We start from the raw sequence: 23974 nt of genomic DNA, 5'->3' as shown, positions 1-23974 counted from the left end.
GATGACCCAACTCCCAATGTTAAAGTGCCTAGGATAGCACAAGGGTTAAGTGAAGCAGGAAGCTTGTGGCCCACCCCATTTTCCTCGGCATGGGTCTTTACTCTGTTGAGTAATGTAATAATTAACTTCATGGACAAAATTGGAGCCTCACGAAACTAATTTAACACAATCTTTCTTGGCTGCCCCCCATGAAAGAAATAAAGACAGTAAACAGGTAAACGGCAACTTTTAAATAATATTTAATCCTTTTAAAAACTATTTTAATGGCCTTAAAGAGAACAGAAATTCTGACACATGTTCAAGTTTCGAAAAATTTGCAAAAGTTTGAAATTCTTGTGATTTTTGAAAATCCCTTTTGACACATATGATGAATTAAGCACAATTTTCTTTTTGGTACATTTATTTACAAGCCTTGGGGAGATTCACAGTATTGAATATTAATATGTTTTTTTTTTCTACTTTTTTTTTAAGATCTTGCTTCAATTAATAGTAGCTCTATAAATTCCAATCAAAATTAAATAAAATACCCCTTAACAGACAGAGTTTCAATGTTGTACTAACTCAATAAATATTTTTGTTCATTATAATGTGATTTTGTTAAAATCAAACTTGTCATCAAGAGTGCCCTTGATATTATCGCACTTCTGCAAACTAATCCCAGATCCACACTTAACATGACAAACTTTACATAAAAACTGTCACACAACACACTGCAAAAGCATGAATTATGAAAGTTTTACATCTAAATGTCGACAATACAACATCATTGCAACAAATCTGACAGTAAAACCATTTTTACACAGAATTACAACAAAGACGAGACAACATACCACAGGAGAGAACAGAATCTGTTTTAGTCCTTGGATAGATTTATACATTTATTAGGGAGGAACCTTTATTTATAACGTTTGAGTGTCCTCATCTGCAGTAGCTAATCAGATATATTAAAATAAGAATTGTACTGAGCCCCACATTACCTTTATAGGGAGGCTAAACATTTTTTCAACCAAAGCCCATCGTATAAAGGCCATTGTATTTCTCCACTTCCCAGGTTGTTATTGTAAATAAGAACATGTTCTTGATAGCTTACCTGACTAAATAAAGGTTAAATAAAATAAATATAAATGGGTCCCAAATTTTAATGAAATGTAATCTGAAGCATGGTAATGGGTTGTGTCCTATTTTCCAATTCTGTAGATAAGACATCCAAGGCGCCTGGTGTTCCAAACTCTGCAAGGAAAAGAGAAATTAACTTTATCATCTGTTGGTATAGTGCCTGATAAACTGAGTTAATTCATTTCTGCCTAATCACTCTTTGCAATTAACATTCCACATTAAAGTAACAAGTTAAAATAATGTTAGGTTCTGATTGATTATTTTTTCTTACACCCAGTTTCAACCTGACAAGAAGATGACTTGGAAAAATATGAAAGCAAACAAACAACTTTTACTTTTTTATACAAGAATTATTCTTTAAGTATGAGAAATAAAGTCAAAATGGCCCAATATTATTTCTTTAAGATTATTTATAGGTGATGATCATCTGAGACATTCTGAAACAAATGTAGAACAAAAGTTGTGCTGATTTATTTTGCATGAATATATGCTGACTACAGTGGGGCAAGAAAGTATTTGTCATTGATAGATTTTGCAAGTTGTCACATAAAAAAAGAAGTTCATCTTAGATACACTTCAACTGTGCAAGTGAGAATTAAGGAGTACTTTTAAGAAAATTGCGTTTTTGGTGTTTTTACCAGGTTATTATGGCTTTTTTTTATGATGGAGTACAAATATTTGGAAAATAAGCTTATAGCATTTCTGAGTATTTCTTTATACATATTTTTGTGAAATCGTGAGCAGACAAAAAAATGCTGTAAACAAAATATTTGTGATGTAGAAAATACGCTGGGCGCGCCGCAAGCTCACTGTTCCATTTCATTCTGATGCATCCACCTGCAGACAAATACATCCATTTGTCTTAGTTTTCCTCGTCTGAGCTGGCATCCGGCTCAAGTCTGGATAGCTCCGATATTGCTCGCTATTTTTGTTGTACCGGTAATGTTACGTTTGGTATGTGAGGGGCTGTAAGCTAGTGGGAGAGAGTGTAAACTGATAAATGATGGAAAGAGGCGGCGGGCTTACTCTGTACCAGTGGTCCTGCTCAAAATTCCAGGGCGAATTTCTAAAGAACAATTGCGATTCTGCAGAAACTATGTCCAAGAAAACGACATAAGATTTTAGATTTAGGCTAAAAATGGCCTAATCCCACTTAAAAGACCACTGGGAGAGCTTTTACAATAGATCAAAAGATGATCGGAGGGAGACTTTAACATAATTGCCCTTGTTGATAAGGATGTTATTCTAAACCAAGCCAAAAAGACAATTCTAAAAAAATGTAACAATATTTATAATTTGAGCCTGAAATATTCTTGTCTGAAATTGTATCGTCTTAAAAAAGGGCTTGTGAAGATGGTGTCTCTTCAGTGTGATTTTTGTTATATGTAAAATCAAAGGGGTTTTCTTTTTAGTAAAGTACATTTGTGTTGGGTTTTTTTTACTTAAAATTTTTTTAAAGTGTTAAAATGAATGATCGGTGCATATTTTAGTCTTTAATCCTGCTTCTAAATATCACAGGAAGCAAAGAAATAATAAAAGTGTTTTTGGTATGATAAAAGGTCTTTGCAGCAAAATGGTAAAGTTAAAAATAATGTGAAGAATCATAAAAAATTAAAAATAAAATGTTGTGCTCTGACCTGGAAAATAGTTTGAGTTTCAATAAAGCCCGATCTCCCTCAAGTTGATTTTGATAATGACATCAGTGACAGCATCAAACACAAACTGCACATTCTTGGTGTCTGTGGCACAGGTGAAGTGGGTGTAGATCTCCTTGATGTCCTTCCGTTTGTTTAAGTCTTCAAACCGGCACTGGATGTACGCTGCAGTTTCATCGTATGTACTTCCACCTACAGTAAAAGAGTTGGAAAAAGAAAGTATTAATGTGGATAAAGTGACACAAAATAGACAATAAAATGAGGATAAAAATGAATGAAAACTTGATCATTTTAATGGATTTTTCTACCTTCAACCCTTCAAACTTGTGTTACTGCTTTTGTAGTTACTTTCAGTTTTTTGTTACAATGTGCAGGCCTCCTGCTTGTCTTTAGTGTTGCAGGTTTTTGTTTCCATTACTGCGAAGCATTTAGCTGTTTTTTTTCCTTACTTTAACGTTTGAAATACAAACAAGCATCATTGGGTTTTTTAACTTTTGATTTTCAAGGTCAAATTTTATAACCTAAATGCAGTAAAACATTTACTATTTGTCACTGTTTCACAGTAACTGTGACCCTTGTTGATCTTTGACAAGAATAGAGGTTTCTATTAAAATGCACTACTCAAATGTAGCAATTTCACTGTCAAAAACAAAAATGCAAATTTGGGGAAATCACTTGAGAAGCCACAGTTTTGCATAGCACAGAATGCTTAGTCTCAATGAAATAAAAAAGTCTCACCAGTGTACTCGGGGTAGCAGATAGTGAGAGGACTCCTGCCGATCTTCTCTTCAAACAAGTCCTTCTTGTTGAGGAAGAGGATGATGGAGGTGAGGGTGAACCACTTGTTGTTGCATATGGAGTCAAAAAGCTTCATGCTTTCATGCATTCGATTCTGAGAGGAATAAAAGCAGAAAACTGGAGTAAACCTGGTTATTATTTAGCAACATTCTTTTTTTTTTAGGCCCTTTCCTTGTAGAGTCACAAACCAAGCTGGCACAGTGCATGTTGACTTCTTCATTTGCATGTACGATACTCTTTCTGCTGAGTAGACCCAACGATTTAGTGATGCCCAACAAATGCAACAACACACCTGTTAGACAGACCAATTAAATCTTCGATTTACAAGCAGATGCTTGTACAAAAACTCTACTCTATTGATACAAAAACTCTACAACCCAGATAACAGTCTCAGCATTTTGTCTTAGTGACATAATGGATCAGCAGGTGTTAATCTGATTGGCACCACCCATGATATCAAGAAATTGATCTTTCAAACAAATCTATTATCAAATATATTTTAAATACATTTTAATATTAAGTGTGGTGAGATTGTTAATGGTACAATGATTCAATATCACTAAATCACGTGGTCGCAAGTAGGAATACGGTTTGGAAATGTAATGGTTATTGTAATGGTTATTATTGCCAAGTTACTGTGAGCACTGGGGACTAGTTTGATCATTTAACCTTATGAGCAAACGTTCCTAAAAAACACATGCAGTAAAGCTACAACATTATGTAGAAACAGTCCTTTTCTGTGTCAAAAGTCTCTCCTTGTCTTAGTCTGATCGAGACTACTGCATCAAAAACTTTGAATCCGAATGTCCGTTTTCTATGTTTTTAAAAACGATTTTCAAGGCACACTTAATTTGAATGGCGTGTGAATTAAAACATTAAGCCACTTGCTTTAAACAGAAATTTAAAAAAAACAAAGAACGATGGAAATCTCTCTCTAAATCTCACTGTATTTAAACACCCACTTCAATAAAAAAAATGTGTTTTTGGTGTTTTTAACATGCTTTTGTGGCATTTTTCTTAAGATGGAGGACACATACAAAATAATTAGGCTTTAAATTGCATTTCTAAGTATTTCTATAATTAAATTGTTGTGAATCAGGAGCAGAGGGAAAAATTATGTTGGAAAAAGAGTTTATTTGTGACGTGGAAAATATGCTGGGGAGGCCACTAGCTCCCTGTTCTGCTGCTTTTTGATGCATCTGCACGTTATGTCTTTGTTTTCCTTGTACGAGCTGGCATCTGAATCAAAATTGTACAGATGGATAGCTGCAATATTTCTCGCCATTTTTGTTGCACTGGTAATTTTATGTTGGGGATGTTAGGGGCTGTAAAATAGTGGGAGATCATGTAAACAGAGTGCTCAGTTAGTGGCCTCAACTGGTGACTTTTTTTCCCCAAGAGATAAAGAAAATTGATAAAATGATAACAACAAAATAATAATGGAAAACATTTTTACATGTATCCAAATCAAGTATATTTGGCCTCTCTGTACAAATCTTTCATTTTAAACCGACTGGCTGAAAATCCTGAAGAGTCGCTTGAGGTATCACCTCCTGTGATTTACAAGCTTGAGTGTAAATCACTCGACCTGGTTTGGTGAAGTGCCACTTTCAAGCCTGGAATGTTTCATTTGATCCCTCTTTTTCAAATCACACAACACATTAAAATCAAAATAGGCAGACATCCTTTAGCTTATCTTGTTCCCCATTTTGCATAAATGAAATTGGACTTACAAAAGCTTTACAATAAGTACTTAGAATTTTGTAAAAACACGCTTGTCTTTACTAAATTCAAGCCAAATGCAGATTGTGTAGTCTGGGAGCTGCAGAATGCTGCTGTTCCTTCAGTATGAAATGTCAGCTTGAATGCTGCACCTGTCACCATAATACCCCCTTTAATTTGGTATCTCTTACTAATGAAGGCACAGTGCTCATCCACAAGGGATTACAGGATTCCACAGGTAATCACCATCCTAAGTAAATTGTTAGCAATCGCAAAAATCCATGCTTTTAAAAGAGCAGTCCAGGTCGCGCTCAATGATGAAGAAAACAAAAAATGTAAAGAAATAGTCTAGAATTCAGTTTGTACATTCACAAAATGTATTTATCCAAGGTTGCAAGTTATTGATTTTGTGGTCACGCATGTACCCATCACTTACCATCTCCTCATCCTCAGCCAAGACAAGGTCATAATCACTGAGCGCTACACAGAAAATGATTGCTGTGACTCCCTCAAAGCAATGGATCCACTTCTTTCTCTCAGAACGCTGACCTCCAACATCAAACATCCTGAGGACACACAAACACCCAGACTCAGCGAATGTATTAGCAAATGGCTGTAGTTTTAATGTCATTTTAATATCAGTGGTTTATAAGGATTTTAAATCCAGGGCAGGGGCACAACATGTGGGCGCACACACGCGCATGCACACACATAGGCATGCTGGTGACCTAACTTCGTAATCTCCTGTTGGCCTGCACTGCCTCTACCTCCACCTGAGACTCTCGGAGGCAAACTGAATCTGCAGGGAGCTGACACAGAAATAAAATAAAAGACTGCTGTGCTGCAACACCAATTCAGTGATTACTTGTTCCGGAGCATTTCTATGAGGTCGCCAAAAAGGGAAGGGAGCCTACTACAGTTAATGTTTCACCATTAGTTATAGGACCCGCAGCGTGCTAAAGATGAAGGAAACGTTTTCTTAAAAACACAAACCACAAAGCCATGAACTGTGTTTCTACAAACACAGATCTCCAATCTGCATATGTGACCAAATTAAAAAGCAGAAAATACCACATCAAGTTTGAAGCAAATTTAAATGTGTTCCTGTTTTATCCTTAGTAGTTCCCCAGTAAAGCATGTTAAATCTGGTATGTAAAAAAATTAGAATGGAATAGACTTTACTGTCATTCTGACATTTTACATGCACAACGAAATTTCAGAAAGTGTCCTTACAGTCGCGTTTTGAGAAACACAATGTTGTAGTGCCATTTAAGGCAAATTTAAAACACACCACATAAGGGAAATAAAAATAAATAAATAATACTTATTCCACAAATTTGCCCATATGTTGCACAAAGTAGTCAGCTTATTGCACAAGTTGGCCCAAACTCATTGCACAAATAGTCCACTTATTGCACAGCCAGTCCGTTTCAGCAGCACTTCTTGAGTGTATTATGTTTGTTGGGCGTGGTGATGACTGCTGGATAGAAACTGTTTTTTAATCTGTTTGTTCGTGTTCTGATTGCTCTATACCGCTGTTAGTGTTTCATTGCAAGAATTATTTTTTTATTTGCTAATTTTTCTAAAATAAATATGCAAGAAAGCAAAAAAAAACAACAACATTCAAATAAAAATAAGAACACAAGCTATAAAGACATAAACATATAAAAACATAAAACTTTAACATAAAAAGTGAGAACAAGTACAAGACGTAGGTTAAAATGTGAAAACTCTCAAAGAAACTATGATAAATACAAGTATACATTTCATTAAGAGTATAAAATGTCAACAGTCAACACAAGTGCATGTGCAGATCCCCTACCGCATGAATTCTACAACAAAATACATCCATCATTTTCAACAAAATTTATAACTTTAGTTTCACAATATGAAGATAAGAAAAAATTAAGATCAACGGGCGTTTGAACAAATTCCAAATAGGTGGATTTGTGAACATTGTGAACAAATCTAATCAACGTGTGAATGTGTGATATTGCCTAATCAATTGATGTGAAAGTATTTTTATCATGACAATCAATAAACTAGTATTTTTCTTTATTTGATCTGCAATGCGTAGCCATGATTTCTGAATTCATGTGATAATGTGTTCTAATGTTAATCAATGAGTACTATGTATCTGTTCATGTCATTGTTAACTGACATTATGTTTTCTGCGGATTATCATAATAATCATAATAATTTTTCTGTGTTTTTAAATTAGGACATGACTTTATTTCTGAAAAGGGTTTTAAAATATATCTGCAATTTTTTGCATTGTATACCATTAATGCTTGAAATAAAGCAATACATCAAATCAAATAATCTCTACAAAGAAATTACAGTGCGGCTCAGCATCAGCTCATGTTCCCTCTGTCTGTGAAGTTCAACAGTTTTTTGTGTTGGTTTTTCTCGTGAGCAGCAGTTGGACTCACTTAAAGTAGAGATCTTTGAAGGTGAAGTGAGTTTCCACAATCCCGGTGGTTTTCACACGTGTACGCAGCACGTCTTGTTGAGTCGGGACGTAATTTAGCTCACAAATCCTGTCCAGGTCGTTCAGGTAGCTGAGGGGTAGAAAAATGACATGAACTAAAGGGGAGCCATGTTTACTTAGGCAACAAACTGACAGTTTCCTTCTGGAGATATTCAAAAAGTAATTTAGAAAACCATTTACTTGGAATAATCGTGGAAAATAAAACAAAATTCTAATGTCTAAAACTCTACTGCTGGACAGTTTTCAGATGCTCAACATGTGGATGAGTTTGCCAATAGGAAATATGAATCTTTACTAGGAGATGGTGCCTCTAACTAACTAAATTCTACATGAAAAGTTAAAAAATATGGACAAGGGGCAAGAAGCGACACTTAAATCAGGCAGCACAAATGCACAAATCTCAAATTACAACTTGAATTACTTTTAGCATCCATGTATTCTTGCATTTCTTCCCTTTTTTCAAACATACAGGTCAAACCAAGGCCTTTCAGAGCTGCAGTGTTACAGGCAGGAAGAAAACGTCAAGCCGAAGAATTGCTCCGCTTGCACACATCTCAGGGCAACACGGAAAAACACTAAATATGGGCTCATATTTTCATAGATGATAAACATTGTCTCCTTGTGAGTTGAGTAAAAACAGACTAACACTGCTTGTTCCTTCGTCGCACACTGTGGACAAAGTGCACACAGTCATGACAACTCCACTGTTTTCACAACAAAGAGCATGTCCTTCAGGCTAAGTGACTATTTTTTGCGGAACAAATGGGTTATGGAGAAAAACAGATGAAAAAATCTTGAGTTTCACTTTTGGATAAATATTTTTAAACACATCTATATTTAGCTTAGCTCGCTTAGATGCACTTTTATCTACATTTCATCAATTTCATGACTGGATTATGCTGTCTATGTGGCTGTAAGCAAACCCTCTCAAACAAGCTGACACAGGAATGCAAAGGACTAGAATGGTCATGTCTTTTTCTGCATTCCAGAAAAATTGTTACAGAAACAAGTGAGAGAAACTCCTTTCAGTTAAAGCTCACCAGATATTCGCAAAAGGACACATCATGAGATACCATCAAATCAGCAGCATTAAAAAAAACATCAGTAATCTATGACTGCGGCAACGTAATCCTGTTGTTTATATTTCTCAGCGTCCACTGCTTTCCGTCAAGTCCTTACTATGCAGCTGAGTCGTTGAGCTGATATTCCCGTGATCGATCGAAGCAGGCCTGGACTCCGCTGTCGTTCCACAACCTTCGAATCACGCCTGTCAGCTCAGCAGACATCACACCTTCGTCTGCTGTGCTCGCCAGGGCAAACAGCTGGCGGGCATCATCCTGCCAACAGATGTTTATGCTGTAAAACTGTTGCTGTGTTTCACAGCGTGGACAAGCATGTTTGCTTACCTCCCGTGCAGCATTTCCAAAATCTATGTTCAGCTGGCCCATTGCCCTGATGATGGCCATGATGGACTGGATGGTGTTGCTGTATACCACCACTTTGTACTGCTTGCACTCTTCCTCTGAATAGCCATCTTCATGGATGATTCTGACATAGTATGGTTTTAAAAGTGACACAGGTATAAGACATTATGACCGACTACTGCTAGAAATGTTCCATGTTTGGAAAAATTCATGCATCACTGTCATTAGTGCTGGAATTTGAGCTTCAGTGAGCATGGCTAATTGTGGGAACCAGGGGAATCTATTCAGGTCATGCCAGGCTACAACTGCCCTCTGTGGGCTTTGTTCAGAAAGCTATGCAAATGGAGGCTTCGTCCTCCCTAAGCACCGCAAAAGGAAGCTCCTGCTTTGCTACCACATCATTTTTATAAAAAAAGAAGCTCCACAGAGTGACAGCTAAAAGAGAGCTTTAATGTTTTTAACAGAACGTTCCACGAGTACAGCTATCTGGACTTTAAAAAAAAAAAAACATCTGTGACTTACTTCATCTGTTTCACTATTGTGCTTTTCCCAGACTCCCCAGCACCTGGAAAAAGAGGAACATTGGTATTTCAGTATAAGATGTCAAAATCCCGGGAAGTCTGGCTTACTACTTAATGTGAGCATATAGGTGGGTTGACATTTATGTGGCAACATAAAAGCGTGGGAAACTAACACCTGATTCATTTTAAATTTCATAATAATGGGCATCAGTGATATAGGTGATAAACTGTCTCAAGTGACCTCAAAGCTATTTAAACCTCCATTACAATAAACACAATAACTTAAGATGAAAAATAGAAAAAAGCTAAAGTGTCCAGAGTCATTGCAGTATTTTTTACAGCAAACAGCTAAAGAGGAAGTAGCAGCCATGCTTTATGTTTTACTGTAGGGACAACCTGAGATTTCTTGCTGCTCCAGTCGTCAGAGAGCACAGGGGTCATAAAAATAATACATATGACTCAAGGACAAGTAGCCTCTGTCAGCAGTTTCAACAAATATCAAGCTGATCTGGGGCAAACCCAACTGTGCAACACAAGGGGAAGCAGTTCTTTCATGATTTTTCAAACTAGTTCCCCAAAATCTTAACTGCAAGGTGTGGGGAGTTTTCAATGCTGAATAAAGAGAAATGGAGACTTTCCTTTACATATGTTCCCTAAACAATCGAGGGGGGGAAAAAAGAATGATATTCTTTTTAAAAAGGAAGTATGGAGTCCTCTCATGGACATCACTTCTCTGTTTTCACGTTGATAGCACTCAGTTTAAAAAAATGTGCTCAACAAAAACTAATACAACCACAAAGGCATGGGATTCTTAAACAATGTTGTTGAGAATGAAAACAGTGTTGTTTACTGTTGCCTTTAACTTTTTTTTTTTTAAATACCTGTCCTCATAAAATTGAGGCAAAATTAACTTATTTGAGCTTAAATGCACAAAGTGTAAATACATGATGTGCACAGGGATATCATTTGTGTTCCAATTTTTTTATTGCTCTGTTTGCAAAGTTTTTAAGAACATTTTTTTAAATACATAAATATCAGCAAATTTCTTAATATGCAAGCAGCTGGTTTGGCCTCCATCATAAAAATGTAAAGAAACTGTTATTTCAATGTATGTGTAGAAAAACAGTGTGAGGAGGAGTTTTAGCTGACTTCTGTTGTGTCTGCATAACCAAAACAGCTGAAACATTTACCTGAATATGTCATATATGCAAACCGAATTTTTGATTTGCTATGTAAATCTAACCTCAGCGCATACAAAGGTTTTGGGTTAATTATGAATTAAGCATTTATATACTTGGCATTTTTTTAAACCTTCTTGATTACGGTAGATGACCTTAATTGGATTCAAACAAAAATTAACAATTAATCTATTATGTTTTGCTCAGCTATATTACAGCATGATATGCTGTATTTTCTTAAGGATTATGATTTCTCAAAAGAAATTTATAAAAAATCTTTCATTGCAGCAAATATAATAAAATTTGTTTTTCGTATTTTCCAAAGAAAATTGGATTCATGAAAAAAAAACTGTTTTTGAAAAGTCCTTAAGAAAGTAAAAGTTATGTGGACTAAATGTTTTTGATTTTCAGATGGCACCTGCATCTAATCCTTTTGAATGTATATCATGTTTACAGTCATAATGTGCTGTAAATTTAACAGACTTAAAGTATTGCAGGATTTTCTTTAACTTATTGACCTCGGTGCTTAGACTAAAGCTTAAGTTGTTTATATTGAAGGGTTTTATCTCAACTTCACAACAGGTAAAGGATAAAGTTAACACTTTATGATAAGGGTCCCTTTATTTTTGTTAGTCAATGTATAATTAAGCATTAAATAACTAATAAATAAAGTGTAAACAGACACTTTTATTCAGTATTTTGCATTACTAGGTTTATTATATATTAGTTAACTAATGTTTATTATTCAACCTTACTTAATGCATTACAAAAACATTAGTAAAAGTTTCCCTATGCAATTGCGTTGCATTATGTATGCATCAACAACATGTTAGTTAATATATATGTTCATATTATGATTATGGTTATGAAATGGTTAGTTCATGTTTATAAGGTTTTACTGCATTTGTCAGGCTGAAAAAATAAAACCTTACTTACCTTTTGTTTCTTAACTTAGAACAGACAACCATAGTAAATTGTTACTTCAGACATTAATATATAAATATCTAGCATGTTGTTGATGCATACATAATGCAAAGCAATTGCATTGGCAAACTTTTACTAATGATTCATAATGCATTAAGTTAGTCTGAATAATAGTTAGTTAACTGCTAACTAATTCATTAATAATACGCTTAGTACTGTAAAGTAATGCATACAATTGTCTGTTAACATTTATTTCTTATCTATTTAATGCTTAATTAAGCATTGACTCACATTAATATTATAGAGTGAATATTAATAATTTGACATTTATTTCTTTATACCGCTGAATGGCTAAGATGGATTTCTGGACTTGTCAGCTTCAATTGCTATTTTCAATTGTTTTGATTTTAACTCCTTTCTCATGCATTTATTATTTATTATTTCACGTTTATTTTCTTGTGCAGCACTTTGTTCATCTAAGGCTGCCTAAAAAAAAATCATCACACAAATACATTGATGGGTTGATTGATTGAAACTAAAGACCACAAACTTTGAAACCCAGGTTTTTTTAAAGACTTTTTTAAAACTAAGTTATGAATGCAGCACAAAACCCTCCTTAAGACTATTTGTCAAACAGGATGTTAAGATGGTCTGTGTGTGAAACTTTGAGAAGTGGGAAACTTGCTGGATTGCATCATTGCACTATAGTGACCCCTTTTTTCAGAGTTTCAGCATATTTAACCAGCACTGACAGCTTTGTCAAAATAAAAGCTTTCAGGAAAAGATCTGTTGCCACTCATCTTAAACCCTTCATTCCCACATTTGAAAACATTTGAATGAAAAAACAAAGTTTGAATTTTGACCTTTCGTTGGTATTAATTGCCTTTTACCTTCTCTCCCTGTACAATGTGCTCACGTTTCACCAGATTTGACAGGAAGTATGCATTTGTTGTATCAGTCCTATGTGTGCTGGGTGATTATACAATAAACTTTACATGACAAACTCAGACAAGCACTGGGAAAGTATTTTCATACATTCCTGGGTTGAGCTTACAGCGACTGTAAAGCTGCAGAGCGTTATTTAACCAGATCATCAGAACATATATGATCAGAAATACATGGACTCCTTCTCAGACCTGTCAGGAAAAGCTTTAATAGAAACATTACAGAATTAGGAAACATTGGATTAATATTCCTTGCTATGCTAAAGGTGGCTAAACACATTTCTATTAGGGGTGTAGGGAAAATCGATTCAGTGATGTATCGTGATATTTCATTTGGCGATACTTTATTGTATCAATTTAACCCTTGTGCTATCCTATGACCCAACCCTTACATTGACATGTTATCCCTACTATGACAAAGGTGGATAAAGGTGAAGAGGATTTCATCTAATTCATGGACTCCAGTGAAGATCACAAATCATTGAAGAAAAAAGGTTCAGCGCACTGTCTTGTGGGGTCTAGATGACCCAACTCACAATGTTAAAGTGCCTAAGATAGCACAAGGGTAAAAATGCTGTCAGGGCGATATTTATTCAATTATTTCTTCCTTCAGCGTCTGACTCTTGTTTTCCACTAAAACTCCTGACTGCTATTTGGCAGCACCGTCTACTGAGCCTCTTTGAACAACTACAAAACAACTACAAGATCTCAACGAGAAGCAGCTTAAATTGTTGTCATGAGACATGCACTACTTAGTTTTTACTTTGGATGAGTACTGAACCGAAACTCCATGCCATAAATTGCAAATTGCAATGCTTTGTAGTGGACTCAGATAAGAATGTGTGAAGCACTGCAGCTCTGCAGCCGCTCTTGCACGGAGCCTCAGTCAAAATGCGGTCGGGAAAGCGGTCAAAGTTCTGCAGAACCCCACAGCAACAGATACTAGTTCACCGACATGATAAATCAAAATGATATGTAACGCTCTAAAAAAAGGCCAATGTCGTGGCGATGAGCGGTGAAATCAGTGTTTACTTCCGCGTGTGAGAAGGTGGAGCTGTAGTACTGTCATGTAAATAAAACATCTTAGCCACATTAAAGCTCCCTCCTTCACCCTATCCTCATCCTATCCTATGCCTCATCACATTTTGATTCTGGAAAGAATTGGCATATTTCTTTCCATAAATTTCTTATGCACCTGTTCAAACACCGTTCAGGCTTATAAAACGTTTAAAAGTACAGGAGAAGCTATATTTAGCAAAGTTGGAAATAAACTTCCTCAATTATAGTTTTAGAACATTGTTGGTTAAGGCTTTTTTATTTTTATTTTTTTTTCTTATACTGAAAAATATTTTGTTGTGAAAACAGACAATGTTCCCTTTAAGAACAAATATATTTTATGTTACTAAAATAAAAGCACTATGAATTTGCTTGGGTAAAAGCAACTTGTACATAAGATACAGTTGCAGTGCTTAATGTTGTGCTCATTAAAGAAAATCAATGTTTTCTGGTTATTACATTGAAAGGCGTATAAATATTCAGGTAGAGGTTTCCCTAATTTCCACAAACGCCCTTTTGCAGTGGAATTTCATCAAGTGGGATTAGAGTCGAGTATCCTGTTTGGATGGCAGACAAGCAAGAATTAAATGTGTGAATTCTTTGGTTTAGCTGACAGCAGCAAAAGAGATTTAAGCGTCAGACAGACAGGGAGGACAGGAAAAATTTTGTCGATCCCTCTCCTCAGTTCTGTCAGCCAGCAGTTCTCCCATTCATGCCATTTTTTGGCTGATAATCAACTCTGTAAAGCTGCCAGTTCACCAACCAACTTTGCATTCACAGGCCCCAAACCCACAAAGGAGTCAGACTCCAAACCAAGATTCATTTAACAAGAATCTAAAATACTGGAATGACTATTTGTAATCAAACATTAGACCATTTTGGATGGGTAAACCGGCTCTAAAGCTTTGTGGTTTTAAGCACAGCCAAACTCCTTTTTGCTTTTCTTCATAACTCTCCAGAACAGTTGAGGAGGAACTGCCTGGAAAAGCCTCTGTGGTCAGTCCTGGAGGATTATTTAAATTTAAAAAAAAAATAGAAACTATTTTTAATGTTGCACTTTGTGATCTAAATGACATTAGTTAGCGTGAAGTAGGAGTCATAACCCAAATGTGACTTCATAGGAAAATGACCTGACCTGAAATTCTGTCTGTCACACAGTAAATTAGCCAAAACAAAAAATATGAGACAAAATAAAACCATCTCCCTTTTGGACTGCTCCTCAAAAACAAGTCGTTTTTTTATGTACACAAGATAAAAAAATGAACTGCAAAAATGTCTTTGGCATTTTTCTTTTAGAAATGTAAAATTTTAAAAAAGACTACAAATGTGGCTTAACTTTTAGGTCTTTATCCACATTAGTAAACACCCCATAGCGTAATGTAAATCCTGTTGGTGGTGATTATAATTAGATTTCTATGAAAGAGTAACTGAATCCTTTCATGGAAAATACGGCTGAAATGCTGCAAACACTGCTTGTATTCAAACAGAAGACCACTCAGTGTTTATGAATGCAGATAAAGACTACAATAATTTTCTTGCTTTCCGTTTTTATACATTTCAGATGCTCCTCTCAGCAAAAAGTAGTTTTTCTGCTCTTTAAAATGTTTGTGTGGGAAACCTACAAAACGGTTAAAACGATTTATGATCCAAAGCGTAAAAACCATGTATTGGTTGACACGTGACACTTTGTTGCATTATCTGTACAAAAAGTAGAACAGAAAACTGCAAGTGTGTACAGTGTTCAGAAGAGCCTGAATATTATTTGAGCATTATTATTAATACATTTGCAAAAATTAGTTTGATCCAAAATGTTCTCGTTAAGTTCAGTCAAGTTGATATACGTCTCACCATATGTATTGCAATATTGTACCGGAACACATTTTTTATTTGTTTTAAAGAGTAAGACTTAGAAAAAAATCTCTGCCTGAACACGAATATGCTTTTCATTGTAATAAAATGGTGATATTCTTTTTATTTATTGATCACAATATCGTTTTTGAATCAATACAAGTATCGCCAAATAAAATGTTGCGATATATCACCGAATCAACTTTTCCCTACACCCCCAGTGTCCACCTCATGCTGTTCAGAATTACAACATTATTGAGGCCTATTTGTGCTGTTGTATAAGAACAGCCGAGGTGCACTCTGCACAGTTTATCACATGGCCATTTGCTACACACACACCTACTATATGTGGAATGAGGAAAGGAACGATCCTCCACACTAAATACCACCATAAACACCATCAAGGCAACCAATAGCATAGATGTGGATTAGGATCATGTAGTATCAGTTTTCTAAATATTTATCAATTTCAAGTTGACAGGGAGAGCCATAATTATTGCATGAAAAATATGTTTAACAATAAATACACCTTAAATACAAAAAAAGGTGTGGCTACTGAGGTGATTTAAATCTAAGACAGGGCAGCGATCTTATTTAATAAAGTGCTTTTCAGGCGACAGAATAATCACTTAAAATGGAGCCCTTTAGATCATTCAACAATAAAAATGATGGCTTCAAAGAGATTATGCTGAACCCGGTGGGACAGATGCCGTGGAGGAAGAATATTATCAGTTCGTGGATATTTCCTCCAAATAACTGTCTTCACCAGTCCGTTCTTTTTTCTTTTTATATCGATATCATATAAGCACGTGCACTATATAACAGAATGCTTGTTTATCTAAGGGCTAAAGTAGCAAAAATGATCATAAACCCTACAGACAATTAAAAATAATGCACAACATGCATTGTGTGAGGCGTACCAGTAAAAGACCTAACGCAAATAAACTCAAATGAATCCAACTTCTGCGAGGAAACAGAACTAGCCACCAAACAAACATGCATATTCTTGTTTGCTGTCAATGTTTAAAAATATTGATTGAAAACCTTTATTGATCCAGAGTGAATTTGCTCTGCAAAGAGAAACGATGAGACAGGAAAAAGCACAAGTTAGCACAAAAACAAGGTAAACCAAATATTGATTGTGACACTGACCTGAGCAGGTGGATTACGTATACATTTACCATCAATATGCAGCTTATTTTTTAATCAATAAATATGCTGTCCATGAACCCCCCCCCCCCACCATCTAATCACAAAAAGTTCAAATCTTCTTAAAACATTAGCATTCATTTTATGAGCTAGATGGGCTTCAATATGTTGTAATGTGACTTATTGCTGCTCCATGTTAGTTTGTAATCAATATTTGTACAATTGTTATACAATCTGATTTTTTTTTTTTTTTTTTTTTTTTTTTTTTTTTTTAACTTGTCCTGTCCAACAGCTAGGCAAACAGATGAGAGCTGAGGGCCTCTTGTGTTGGACATATTTTATTTTAACAAGAGGGGTTATTCATCTTCAGACAAACCAAAGGTATGTCTGAATAAACCCCTTTTGTAATTGAGGCCAAAATTTATTAATTTCAATCATGTTTGAAAATCTTTGGTGTTGGACCGGACGGAAAAGGAAAGAAGGGAAGAAGAGAGAGGGATGTTAGAGAGAGGGGGGGGTAGGAGGGTGATAATAGGAGGGGAAGGGGGGTAAGACCATGAAGCAGCATAGAGCAGACAGGTTTACTGGTTGTTTATCGTTACGGTACGGTTCAAATGTAGTACAAAAAGGGCGGGGCCTGTTCACACACACTCAAATATTATCAACACACCTGCTAGCCGCAAAAATGTCCACATGTCAACATGCACACAAAACAGATAGTGTTCACGAACGCATACCTATGCCTTTAAACCAACTAGTGTGAAATCTTTCATTTATTCAATCATGCAAACTATTAGTGCAAAGGTGAGCTAACACCTGTGCTCAGGTGAGTGTTTATGTTCTTCTAAAATGGATGGTGGAATGTGAAAAGAAGGAGGAGGAGCGCCCAGCCACCCCCACACCCATACCCCCGCCGCAGCAGCAGCGGCAGCCGGAATTCCCCAAACGCCACACGTACAATCTGATTTTTAAGGCTTACACGGAGCAGATGGGTTGAGGAATGGGTTCTCTTTTTTATTTTCAATGATTTTTTTTTTCTTTGTTTAAAATCAGTAAGTTGTTCAAGTATCAATTATAGGAACTGTTTATCACACTCCTATTGTGATTTGACTTATGTATATTTGTTTAGTGAAGAATTCTTTCTTCAGTAAATTACAAGTTATTTTATATGCCTGTCTTCAAAGTCACTGTCAACTAACAAAGGATTAGAACCATCAAACAGCTGTTGGCAGACAACCAGATAAAAATAGTAAAGAGGATTTTTAAAAATCACATAGCAAAGCAAGAACAAAAAGCAAGTTTCTTCAACTAAATGGCACAAAACAGAAGGTTCTGCATTATTTAAGTTAAAAATTGACTATTGCCACTACTACTACTGCATTGTTTCAAGTCAAAACAAGAAACATGTGTTTTTGATTTTCCAGAGCTATGACAGAGCACACATACAATGAGCTCAAATGCAGCTGTGAGGCTTCGTTTTAATGTATTTGTCCTTTGGTCCTTCACACGGGGACCCAGAACAGTGTGACCTGCATTAACATCAAGTTGAGAAGTTAAACAGAAGTATGTAGTTATGGCACTTTTTCTTATGTGACATTTATTTATCCAGACAAGGCAGATTAAAGTCCCACTCCAGTCATCTTTTGATTGTAAGGTCTTTTAATTGTGATTTTTGCTATTTTTTGGGGGCAAAATTAAAAAAAACTTTGATGTTTTCTAGGTCATATTTTCAGCAGAGCGGCAGAAATTCATAAAAAATTTGCAGCTGAGTTGTGGGAATAAGTCTACCCTCACTTCCCATCATCGCATTTACACCGTCTCCTGCCATCTTACAGTCCCTAACTAATCCCAACTTAACATTAGAGGTGAAACAAAAATGGTGAGCAATATTCAAGCTACCCAGCCGAACAGTTTTGAACCAGATGCCAGCTTGGACGAGGAAAACAAAGACGTTCATGGATGCATTTGTCTGCAAGCAGATGCATCAGAATGGAGCAGAGCAGAGAGCTTGTGGTCCACTGATAGAGGCACCTCCATCACCATTTGAGTAAATAAAGTCTCAAACACAACTTTAATCTTATTTTTCTTTACATATGTTCTAAATTAAAACTAAACACGATTTTCATTGGAGTGGTTCTTTAAGACCTTTGGAAAGGGAAAATCAAGGGGTTATCGTCTTCATTAATTATCAAATATTCTTGTCTGCATGTGCCCTCCTCTTAAGGACAGGAAATCAGCCACACTGCTAATAACTTGGTATTGGCTTTGAATCAAATTCTGGTTTATTTGTGATCATTCTGTCAGAGAGAGAGGATGAGTCCCAGCAGGACCAACAGAGTAAAGAGAGGGAGGAAGGTTCTCCCAAACTAAAAAAGTGTCCAGCTGTGAAAGAGTAAATAAAAATCAACAATACCCCATATTCTATAGCAGATTCTGTGCGTTATAGAGAGCCAATATATTTCGTTCATACCCAGTAGAAGCAGTTTCACCTCTCTGGAGGATTTCTCTCTGTCTTCTCGCAGGTTTTTATCAATCATTTTACTCCGTTCAACCGCAGCTTTGTCCTCTGCGCTGATTGTGCATCCCATTTCTTTTTCCAAGCAACTTTCTTCAATGTCGTGGTGAAGTTTCAGCAGCTCATCAGTTGAAATAGTCCAGTGGTTTTGGGTTTGGGGTCCGTCAGAACTGAAGTTTCCCAGCCGGCGGCGCGCTTAGACGGAAAGGCGTTGTCAGTGAAGGGTCTGTCCAACTAAAGCCAGTCTGGCTGCTGAGCTCCCGCAGCCTCAGCCCGTTCACCTCTGTCCAGGTAATGCAATTTCAATTTATTTTTAAAGAATGGAGAGCAAAACAAAAAAGGGAAAGGAAAAGAAAAGGAAAGAAAGGAATTCTCCGCAGTTTAGCGAGAATTAAGGAAATGGTAATAAAGATGTAACGCAAATAGCAATTAAACCGATATGTGGACAACAATTCCTACGTTTATAATAAAAATCCACATTTCCCCCCCTCTTATACCACTGCGCCCCCTTCCAGCTGATCCCAGCTGCAAATCAAGACAGCAGTTCTGTAGAAGGACAATTGACCTCATCTAAAGGCATGATGGGAAATGAAGTTGAATCCGAGGAAGTTTCTCCCTGTTACCTAAATAAGCACCACCGTCGTCGGTTTATATTATTCTCTAAGCAATAAACTAAGTTTAAAGATTTTTAAAAACGATTAAAACTACAACTTAAAACTTCGTCTTTTTCTAGATCGGTTCTCATTTGCAAGAGAAGAAGCCTTTTCCATTGTTTTATGGCTCATGAGCGCCCCCCAACGGTTCACATCTAAGTTACAACCTTGGATTTGAATGTTACAGTGAATTTTTAGCTGTTCATGTAGAATCGAAATTAGGCATTTTAAGGTGTCAAACGTGCATTCACACTCTCTAACGGAGCTGCACCCTTATTTTTTTAAGCAATGTATTGAAATGCTAGCTGAGTTAACAATGTGAGTTGTGACAACATATAGCATTTTAAGAGAAAATATTTAACACGTTGCGTCCTTAAGGCATTAGGCTACTTTACCAAATTTAGTGTAAACTATTCCAGAGTTAATATGTCAGCTATATATTAGATGTTTTACTAAGTTATATATAAGATGTTTTCTCTTTACTTTAGAACTATTGCTGGTAAAGAATGCTGTTATTGTGGAGAACAGCTTTAAATCTTAAATCTCGAAAGAACGAGGTCCCGAATACAAGCAGCTGAAATGAGCTTCCTCCGTAGGGTGGCTGGGCGCTCCCTTAGAGATAGGGTGAGAACCTCGGTCACCTGTGCAGAGCTCGGAGTAGATCAGCTTCTCCTTCACATCGAAAGGAGCCAGTTGAGCTGGCTCGGGCATCTAGTCCGGATGTCTCCTGAACGCCTCCCTGGAGAGGTGTTCCGGGCATGTCCCACTGGGCAGAGGCTCCGGGGAACACCCAGGACACGTTGGAGAGGCTATGTCTGTCGGCTTGCCTGGGAACGCCTCGGGTTCCCCCTATAGGAGCTGGAGGAAGTGGCTGGGGCGAGGGAAGTTTGGTTATTTCTTATTAGACTGCTGCCACCACGACCCGGTCCCGGATAAGCGGAGGAAGATAGATGGATGGCATTGTTTTTTAACTTTTTTTTAAAATTCTGTTTTAGCGTCATTTGAATATTTCCCCCCAAAGCGTGTCTCCTTATTTTGGTAGTGATGACTTAAGTCAGGCATGATGAAGCTCGTCTACTGAACTTTAAATATCCACTTGTAGAGTTTGATAAGTTAATTCTTCTCTATGAGTTCTGGTACATCGCCTGTCCGTCCTGGGGGAGGATCCCTCCTTCATGTGGGCACCCCTAAGGTTTCTTTGTTTTTTCCAGAATCCGTTTTTTTAGAAGTTTTTCCTTACCGCGAAGGAAGGTCTAAGGGCAGGGATGTCCAGTTTAGCTTTGTCAGTTTGTTAGTTCAAATTAGTATTTTCCTATTGAACTCCATGTATTTATGATCCTTTTGATTTTATGTTTTACTTTTTCAATTACCAATACGAAGCCCATCGAGACAACTGTTGTTGTGAATTTGGGCTATAGAAATACAATGGAATTGAATTGAAAGTCCGGCAGGTTCCTGTCATGAATGATAGATAACACTTTGGTTGATTCCACAATGGGGAAATTTGATTTGTTCCACAGTATAATAATAATGAGCAACAGATCTAATGGAACATATATGCAGCCCCCAGCCCTAAAAATTGTGTACAATTTCTTGATTGTGATTGGCTAAATTCCATTAAAAAGCCATGTGGCAACACTATAGCTTAACACTTCTTTGACACCTTCTAGCTTATTTCTAAACCATGGACTTTAAATTAAATGAACAGATTTGTTTTTCTCATTAAAAACAGAGGGTTTTGCACTATTTGTGTTAGTTTCCTGTTCACATGATTTACATTTACACTTTTATAGTGAAATTTTCATAAGTCCTATGAAACATGTCCTGTGAAAAAAGATTTTATGTTGACATTTACTGATTTTTAAACATGAAATTCGCAGTAATTTCATATTTAATTTTGATTTAAAATCAATTAAATAGTTCATTTGCATTTTATGTTATTTTACGGGCTCAAAGAATGCAGACCGAATAGTTAGCCCTCACACATTTTCACCTCACCAAATCTGGCCCTCTTTGCAAAACGTTTGGACACCCCTGACACCAGTAGTGTAATTCTGTGGCACCTACGCCCATGCATCCTTGCTTAAACTGTTGAACATGAAAACTACAACGCAACAGCAATATTTGATTCTGTTAATGAAGATTCTCATTCATCCAGTTGACGTATTAAAGTTGAGTCATAGCATCTGGAAATAAATGTAGTCCAGATGCTATGACTCAACTTCAAGACAATATTTGTTAGCTCTGTATCTGAAGGTTGGTTTCCTTGTTCACACAAGACCAAAGAAAAAAGTTGTCTATTGGACCACTTCGTAAATTAAAAGAAAAAAGATGGACTTATTTGATATTTCCTAGAATTTTGTGGTTTTCTTTTCAAACATTTTTCTTTTCTGTTAGACTAAAGTCATTTCTGCACTTTATAAAGATCAACAATGAAGGAAAAAATTGAATTGACTTCATTAAGTTTATCTTTGTACAGTGTAGAATGATTGATCGCACACATAGTGCATCAGTCAAATAAGATTTATTTGTGTCACTTGCACATTCAGAAAAAGCTTTATTTGAGTAGGCAGGGGATAAACTTTTACACACATTATGACAGAGAAGTCACGTGTTACAAAAATGTTTGGGGCTTCTGTATTTTTAATTAATCTACTAATTTAAAACTCTGTTCTTCCTTTAGTTCTAGTCTTGTGAACTTTTGGGCTCTGTAGTCAGAAAGCAAACCTCTCACTACTGTCATCAGTGCCGGTTGCCAAGGCAACAACTGATTTCATAGAGTCAGGATTTGAAAGTAAGTTAGAAATTCATGTCATTGAGATAATCTGTGATCTATTATTCCATGCAGCCTCCTTCTTTTTTAAGTTTTTTTCATACTTATCATATTTGTGTCATCTTATACATATACAAATGCATATTTTCTTTTTTAAGTGTTGTTTATGCTCAAATTTGGGGCGGCCGATTGAGTGCGTGTGTACCCGTCGATGCTCCAGAGTGTCATGATGGTGGCATCCTTTTTTGAGGACTTTCTGTGCGCTTCTTGTATCCTGTCACAAAGGTCAGACTGTTTGAAGTGTGGCTGCACACTCCAGGAGGCACCCTGCACTGCTCAACATGAAAGCTCTGAGTCACTGTGTCAGCATAGGAGATGCTCTGCAAATGTGGATGATTGAAAAACTAAAGATGCTGCATCAGTGGAATTTGAAAATCAAACTCCTCCCAAAAATTGGATATATAAGGTGCTTGTTAAAGACATCATCAAAATAATTTTGTTTGCTTTTATTTGTCACTTCATTCATTAACAGATTCTGGATAAAAGCACAAGTTTTAGTAAATATTATCAATTAAAAAAACAAAAAGGGCATATCATGTCATAATAGTACAATGGCAAGTTGCTGAGTCACACCATAAAATCTAACGTATTTCCTCTTTTATCCTCTTACTCCTTTGTTTTTTTTAATCTGACACTCAGTGCAACCCCTGCTCAAACACACACAAATACAGGGATGCACACAAACACACATGCATGTGCACGTACTCTCATACACAAACACGTACACAAGGACACGGAGGCAGAAAGCAGGAGGAGGCAACTGGAGGGCAAAAGAGAAAAGACACAATTGTTGGGATTGCTCATGTGATTGCTGGCATTATTGATTGAAGCGTATCTGTAAAAAAATAAAAACAGCAACACTCTATTCAAAATGTTTTGCTAACTTTTTAATCTTTTAAGCTAATGGAATTACACAGAAGTATGCTGATGAAGAAGTAAAGAAACATCATAACAGTCGTTAAAAGGCTAGAAAGAAAATAAAAAGGTTACCAAAAATTAAAAAAAAATCTGTTTGCGCCTTTGCTGATTTTTTATCTTCTTAATCAACAGTTGACAACAGAATTAACAGCATTTCATGAGCAGGATGGATATCTAACAAGAAGCAAAACTTGTTTCTAAGTGGAGGTGTAATAAAAAATAGCAAACT

At 36.3% G+C, this 23974-nt stretch overlaps 1 protein-coding gene across 1 annotated transcript; it reads right to left on the bottom strand.

Annotated features, from left to right (window-relative positions):
* Nucleotides 1-223: 223 nt before the first annotated feature.
* On the bottom strand, nt 224-23828 carry gnai3 (guanine nucleotide binding protein (G protein), alpha inhibiting activity polypeptide 3). The gene is made up of 9 exons (XM_004070402.5): nt 19297-23828; nt 9729-9771; nt 9189-9330; nt 8962-9119; nt 7724-7852; nt 5728-5857; nt 3510-3663; nt 2754-2963; nt 224-1230 (listed from the first exon to the last, which is right to left on the bottom strand). The coding sequence occupies exons 1-8, from the start codon at nt 19412-19414 to the stop codon at nt 2773-2775; spliced, it is 1065 nt and encodes a 354-aa protein (XP_004070450.1). The 5' UTR covers nt 19415-23828; the 3' UTR covers nt 224-1230; nt 2754-2772.
* Between the last annotated feature and the right edge of the window lie 146 nt (nt 23829-23974).

The sequence above is a fragment of the Oryzias latipes genome, chromosome 7, assembly GCF_053564925.1.
Source record: "Oryzias latipes strain Hd-rR chromosome 7, Olatipes_Hd-rR_3.1".
Lineage (NCBI taxonomy): Eukaryota > Metazoa > Chordata > Actinopteri > Beloniformes > Adrianichthyidae > Oryzias > Oryzias latipes.
This window is presented reverse-complemented; position numbering and strand designations above follow the sequence as displayed.

Bases quoted from the DNA above. Each gene is read 5' to 3' on its own strand.
- gnai3 (XM_004070402.5), bottom strand. From the start codon at position 19,414: ATGGGATGCACAATCAGCGCAGAGGACAAAGCTGCGGTTGAACGGAGT. The intron at 9,120-9,188 runs GTAAGCAAACAT...ATCTGTTGGCAG, and splicing joins TTGGAAATGCTGCACGGGAG to GATGATGCCCGCCAGCTGTT. The intron at 5,858-7,723 runs GTGAGTCCAACT...GTGTGTCCTCAG, and splicing joins TTCAAAGATCTCTACTTTAA to GATGTTTGATGTTGGAGGTC.